This window comes from Schistocerca serialis, chromosome 8, assembly GCF_023864345.2.
Source record: "Schistocerca serialis cubense isolate TAMUIC-IGC-003099 chromosome 8, iqSchSeri2.2, whole genome shotgun sequence".
Classification (NCBI taxonomy): domain Eukaryota; kingdom Metazoa; phylum Arthropoda; class Insecta; order Orthoptera; family Acrididae; genus Schistocerca; species Schistocerca serialis.
The window spans coordinates 315,727,403-315,734,407 of NC_064645.1; the positions used below are offsets into that span (position 1 = coordinate 315,727,403).

Here is a 7,005-nt window from a genome sequence, read left to right on the forward strand (position 1 = left end):
TAAAACTTGTATAGCGTAATCACTGAGCATTCACTATAATCAGTACCATTAAATACCGTGAAAAATGAGCCATTACAAAACAAAAGAAGAAAAATTTGTTAACCAGCTACAGTATATAACCTCAGTGCACCATAACTCTTATAACAACCGAAATGCTGGAAATATGTCAGAGTGACCATGATGATCCTTCTTCTTCTTCTTCTTCTTCTTCTGCTTTTACGGCCTCATTGGACCACTTCAGTCAATCATTTCTGGTCCTCTTCTTTGGTATTTTCCCCTTCCGAGTGGCCCAGTATCTCTTCATACGTTCCGATGCTTTTCGTCGTTCCTTATCTGTAAATACCCTTTTCATTGTATGTCGTTTGTCAATTTTTGGTTTAAATCTTATTTCTGTGTCCCTCAACTTCTTTAAATTTGGCGTTTTGTTCTGCAAATCATCCAGAGTTATTTCCAGTTCTTCCATATCCTCTCTTATTTCCTTAAGCCATCCTCCTTGTTGTTTCAAATTCCAGAGTTTCTCAATAATTTTCCTTGATAATCTGGTTTCTGGTGTCCTCAGAATGTGACCACAAAAAGATATCCTTTTCTTTCGTATAGTATCAGTGATGGGCTCCAGTTCTCTGTATACCACTTCATTTGGAACTATCCGCCATTGCCCAGCTTTTTGATATTTCTTATTTATGCATGTTCTAGCATTTCTTCTCTCTACTTTTAAAATTTTGTCAATTCTGTTTTTCTGGGTGACTTTAAAAAGAGTTTCACTTCCGTATGTAACCTCTGGTTGAACCACCGTCTTGTAATGTTTTAATTTTGTTTTAATTGATAGACATTTTTTATTGTACGTAGACCATGTTAGTTTTTGAGCTTTTATCATTTTATTAGTTCTTGCTCGCCATGCAGGTTTCTCGTCCAATTTATGTTATAATTTCACCCAGGTATTTAAATTGTTTCACTATTTTAATTTCCCTATTGTTCACTGTGATGTGATCTATTACAAGTGGATCCGTTACCATTATTTCAGTCTTTTCAAATGATATCTGGAGTCCTAATTTTTGTGCTATATTTTGTAAGCTTGTTATTTGTTTCGTGGCTTGCTGAATATTATTAGCTAGTAATGCTAGGTCATCAGCAAATCCCAAGCAATTTAGGTTTATTTTATCTTTCTTAGTTCCAATTTTAATATTCATAGGATTTTCCTTGTACCATTCTCTCATTACATATTCAAGAGCACAATTGAATAGCAATGGTGATAAACAATCTCCCTGTCTCAACCCTGTTTTAATCGTAAATGGTTCAGATATTTCTCCTCTAAATTTTACTTTGGATTTGGTGTTTGTTAAGGTTAACTGTATCATTTTTATTAATTTAGGATGAAGTCCAAAATTCCTTAATATTTTCATCATTGAAGATCTATGGATGCAATCATACGCCTTTTTGAAATCTACAAAGGTTATGACTAGTTGTTTTTGCCTTCTTTTGTAGACATCCATAACTAACTTCAAGGTGATTATCTGTTCTGGGCAGCTTCTCCAGGATCTAAGTCCTCCTTGATATTCTCCCAGTTCCAGTTCTAATTGATCTTTACAGCGGTTGTATAGTATTCTTGACATGATCTTATACGTGCAGTCCAAAAGGGAAATTCCTCTATAGTTGTGTGGATTTGATTTTTCTCCTTTCTTATGTAATGGATGTATTATAGCAGTAGTCCAATTTTCTGGTAATTTCTCTTCATTCCAGATTTTTACCATGCATTGGTGTAATGCTATCTTTACTGGTTCTGCTGCATATTTCCAAAGTTCAGCAAACGTTTGATCTTCTCCACTTGCTTTGTAGTTTTTGAGTTCTTTCAAAGCTCTGTAGACCTCATTAATTGTAGGTGGATTTATATTTTCTGCTGGTGTTTTAATTGGGGTTTCTGTGTTTATCTGAAGAAGTTCTGGGGGATCTTCACAATTTAGTAACTTGTTAAATGTTTCTGCTAGAATTTCTGTATTTTATTGCTATGGGCTAGGTTATTATCTTTATCTTTTAACATTAATGTTGGAGGATCATATCTTTGTAATTGTCTGCCAAATATTTTGTAATAGTCTCTTGAGTTTGTTTTTTCACTATTTGTTTCTATCATTAGAAGTATATCTTTTTGGTACTGACGTTTAACTCTCCTTATTATTTTTTGTGTTGTCTTCCTTTGTTTTGTGAGTTCCAAATATGATTTTTCTGTTTTTTCATTTTGATGCCTTAACCAGGCTTGGTGTCGATCCAACACTGCTTCATCACATTCATCGTTCCACCACTGGTGTTTTTTCCTTGGATTTATAGGGGCAACTTGTTCAGCTATTTGTTTCAATTTCGGAATTATTTCTTCCAGATCATCTGTTATTTTTATATCCCTGGTTTGTGCTTCATAATCCCCATTTTGTATCAGTTTATGAGGGTCATAGGTTCTCTTCTTCTTCTGGTGGGAATTTTTCTTTGCTAATGGGGTTAATTTAATTTTAATTTTTATCATGTAATGATCTGATCCGGTATCTGTCCCTCTCAGTACTTTCACATTGTAAATTTCCTTGTGGTAATTCTTATCCATGCAGACATGGTCCAGTTGCCATTCTCCTTTTTTCCAGTCTGGATATTTCCAAGTTTTTAGTTTACTTGGTCTTCTCTTAAAATACGTCGACTTTGAGATCATGTCATGGTCCATCTAGATAAATAACTTCCGTTTCTTTCAGATTGCCAAGTGACTAAAACAGAACCCAGTTTAAGGTATCCACAGTGACAGATGCCCGATCGAGGTTGTGCAGTGGTTCCACACTGGACCGTATTCCGGGATGACGTTGTTTTAAATCCCCCTCCGGCGATTAAGATCTAGTTTCCGCGTGGTTCCCCTAAATCTCTTAAGGTAAATGCTGTGATGATTGCATTGAAAAGGATACGAACGATATCTTCCTCTATCCTTCCCCAACCTACGGCTGTGCTCCCCTCCTCCCCCCCTCCCTCTATCTCTCTCTCTCTCTCTCTCTCTCTCTCTCTCTCTGTCTCTCTCTCTCCCCCTCATTGTCGAAGGCACGTTAAATCCTAATTTTCCTTCCTTCAGTAAATGAAAGACTTGTTCATTGTTCCTTGCATTCTTTTTGTGTAATACCGAAACCCTAAAGTTAAATTTCTTATTTCTTTATAAACGTGGGTTGGCCACCCAAATAACAGAACGAGGTACTCATCTACGTAAATGATACTTTTTTCGAGCGGTCTTAAGGAGAAGCACTGGATTACCGAATAAAAATAAAGGGTGTTATTTAAAAAAGACATGTTATTGTTATTATCTTCGTAACAATGACACAAGAAAGACAGTCGTGCTGCGTACTTTCCCGTGGTAACCAAACAACGTTACCTTAACACACTTTTTTATTTTGCTTCTGGAGAAAAAGTTACTGTTACTCTCCTGGTTCCACAAACGAAGTCGGCTTTCGTCCTCGTCAACTAGCCTCCTGCACAGCGTTCTGGCCCTGGATTCTGCTTCACTTGCAGATCCTTGGCCACCTGGTCTCTTCATCTTTTTTCGATTTCTTTTCTCACTTTTTTGCGAATATTGAGTCCACCTCTCTTACACAGACATCGCCGCATATCTCAGTCTCCTTGTCTCAGCTTCCGCAGCATTTGGTTAATTATGCTGCAACCCCAGGAGGTATGGTTATAATTCATGGATATGACAGAAACGATCATTCGAAGCAAAAACGTCTGCTAAACATGGGCACTGAAATGCATACCTTAAGAGCTATGAGCACTTGTTCATCATCGCTACTGTGTAACATATCTTTTCTACTGAACGAGTGCCCACAGCTCTTAAGGAATGTGTTTTAGAAGTCATCTTTATCAGATATTTTTTCTTGTTTTGGTCCATACTATCTCCTCCCAAAATATGGAAAGTAAAAAATTTGCAGTAGAAGAGATTTCTTTCACAGTATGGAAAATTAATTGCTCATGGCTCTTACGGCACGCATTTTAGAAACCATATTCATTACACTTTTTGCTTCGAATGATCGTTCCTGTCATATCCTTGAATACTGACCATTCCTCCTGGGACACCAGTATACATCTCTGAGCTCTCCGTTCGTTCTTCTTCGCCATTCTCCTCCCTCACAAATTGGTCCGAATATTTTCCGCGGAATTTTCTTTTAAAAAACCGTTATCTTTCCTCTGTATACTTATCTGTCCGCTATTTTTCTGCCCCACACAATAATACTGATCTGATAGTAGATTTACACACTGAAGAGCCAAAGAAACTAGTACACCGGCCTAATATCGTGTAGGGCTTCCGCGAGCAATCAGCAGTGCCGCAACACGACCTGACATGGACTCGACTACTGTATGAAGTAGTACTGGAGGGAACTGACATCATGAATCCTGCAGGGTGTCCATAAATCCGTTACAGTACGACGGGGTGAAAATCTCTTCTGAACAACACGTTGCAAGGCATCCCAGATATGCTCAATAATGTTCATGTCTGGGGAGTTTGGTGGCCAGCGGAAGTGTTTAAACTCAGAAGAGTGTTTCTGGAGCCACTCTATAGTAATTCTGGACGTTTGGGGTGTCGCATTGTCCTGCTGGAATGGCCCAAGTCCGTAGGAATGCGCAAGAGGACACGAATGGATGCAGGTGATCAGACGGGATGCTACGTACTTGTCACCTATCAGAGTCGTATCTAGACGTATCAGGGGTCTCATATCACTCCAACTGCTCACACTGCACACCATTACGAAGCCCTCACCAACTTGAACACTCCCTTGCTGACATGCTGGGTCCATGGGTTCATGAGGTTGTCTCCATTCCCGTACACGTCCATCAGCTCTATACAATTTGAAACGAGACTCGTTCGACCAGGCAACATGTATCCAGTCATCAACAATCCGATGTCGGTGTTGATGGGCCCAAGCGAGGCGTAAAACTTTGTGTCGTGCAGTCATCAAGGGTACACGAGTGGGCCTTCGGTTCCGAAACCCCATATCGGTAACGTTTCGTGGAATGGTTTACACGCTGATACTTGTTGATGGCCCAGCGTTGAAATCTGCGGCAATTTGCGGAAGGGTTGAACGATTCTCTTCAGTCGTCGTTGATCCCGTTCTTGCATAATCTTTTTCCGGTAGCAGCGATGTCGGAGATTTGATGTTTTACCGGATTCCTGATATTCACGGTACACTCCTGAAATGGTCCTACAGGAAAATCCCCACTTCATCGCTACCTCGGAGATGCTGTCCCCCATCGCACGTGCGTCGACTATAGCACCACGTTCAAACTCACTTAAATCTTGATAACCTGCCACTGTAACAGCAGTAACTGATCTAACAACAGCGCCAGACGCTTGTTGTCTTGTATAGGAGTTGCCGACGGCAGCGCCGTATCCTGCCTGTTTACTAATCTCCGTATCGCGGAATTCCTAGCGTTTCAGTGCATATTGTTAACCGTTTTTCCTCTTGAAAAAAATAAGAATGACAATAATTTGTTGACTGGCATCTCTGGATGCCACTTTGTATTTTTTTTTTTCTCGTCATTTCTGCTTTTCACTACAACCGCGACATACGCTGATCAGCTTCTTTGAACACGTGTTTGTCAATTCGCAAAGTTTCAGCCGTTTTGTCTTGTAACTTCTTTCTACTCTCATGAGTTTCGGTTTCTCATGATTTGTCTGTAATCCAACTTCCGTTGTTTTGTATTCTTGACGGTATTTTCATGTCATCTAGGCTTTCAGAGATTATGTTACATCATCTGCAAGAGCCAGTTCATTAATTTTTATTGCTACGCTTAACTCCCCTTCTGCTTCGCTTACTGCACCCAGTGCTTCCTGCATAATTATGTTGAACAAGAGTGGTGGCATTGCAACCCCTTGCCTGACTCAAGAGCATGCCTGGGATGAAAATGGAAACAAGGTCTATGGGGGGGGGGGGGGGGGGGGTCAAGAAAAATGGGATAGTGACAGCTGCATTCGAGGAACGGCCGAGGAGTATATTAGTACCCTAAGAAGAAGAAGCAGGCCAGTCATAAAGGTTGTGCGTGCGCGAGGTGGGAGATACGTCGCGTGTTGTGTCTGCCAGCGCCAAGTCTGGGGCAACAAGCTGGCTCTTGCGTGCCACGTAGTTGCGCCGGCCGCCGCTAGGTGGACCTGGCGTGGCGTAGCTTCTTTTTCAGTTGCCCGGGCGCGCCACGTCTTTTTGCTCGTTGAAGCAGCAGCAGTGGCAGGGAATGTGGGTCAGCGTCCGCAGGCGCCCCACGTGCCGCCACCCGCTCCACGTGAGAGGAAGTGCCGCTCTGCAGGCTCGCAATGCAGCTTGCCTTTCTTATTCACTTAGTCTAATGACGTGACGATTCCAGCCAACACACTCACGTATCCTGATAAATTGTCAAAGATATGTACGCGACGCATTCTCATATGTTGTTTTCGGCGCCGTAGTCTGATACCGATTCTCAGTAAGCCGCATTCTCTTCGTGTTCCGTACTTCATTCATAGTCTATACCAATGATTCATAACCTGAGGCTAATTATCCCCTAAGGCGTGTAAAAGCAGAAGTGTTCAATTTCACTGAGGTGACAAGTCATCGGATAGCGATAGGCGCAATACAGATGCGGTAGTATCGGGTACACAAGGTATAAAAGCGAAGCTTTTCATTTGTACTCACGTGATTCGTTGAAAAGATTTCCGACGTGATTATGGTCGCACGACAGGAATTAATAGACTTTGGACGCCGAATGGTAGTTGGAGTTAGACGCGTAGGACACTCCATTTCAGAAATTCTTAGGGAATTCAGTATTCCGCGATCCACAGTGTCAAGAGTGTACCGAGAAACCAAATTTCGGGCCTTACCTCTCACCACGGACAACGGAGTGGCCGACGGTCTTCGCTTAAAGACCGAGAGCAGCGGCGTTTGCATAGAGTTAACAGTGCAAACAGATAATTAACACTGCGTCAAATAACCGCAGAAATCAATGTGGTACGTACGACTGTCGTATCCTGTAGGA

The 7,005-nt window shown here is 41.4% G+C and overlaps 1 protein-coding gene across 1 annotated transcript; it reads right to left on the reverse strand.

Moving 5' to 3' along the window:
* Positions 1-1,978: 1,978 nt before the first annotated feature.
* On the reverse strand, positions 1,979-2,698 carry LOC126416994 (uncharacterized). Its single transcript, XM_050084880.1, has one exon. The coding sequence runs from the start codon at positions 2,696-2,698 to the stop codon at positions 1,979-1,981; it is 720 nt and encodes a 239-aa protein (XP_049940837.1).
* Positions 2,699-7,005: the final 4,307 nt, after the last annotated feature.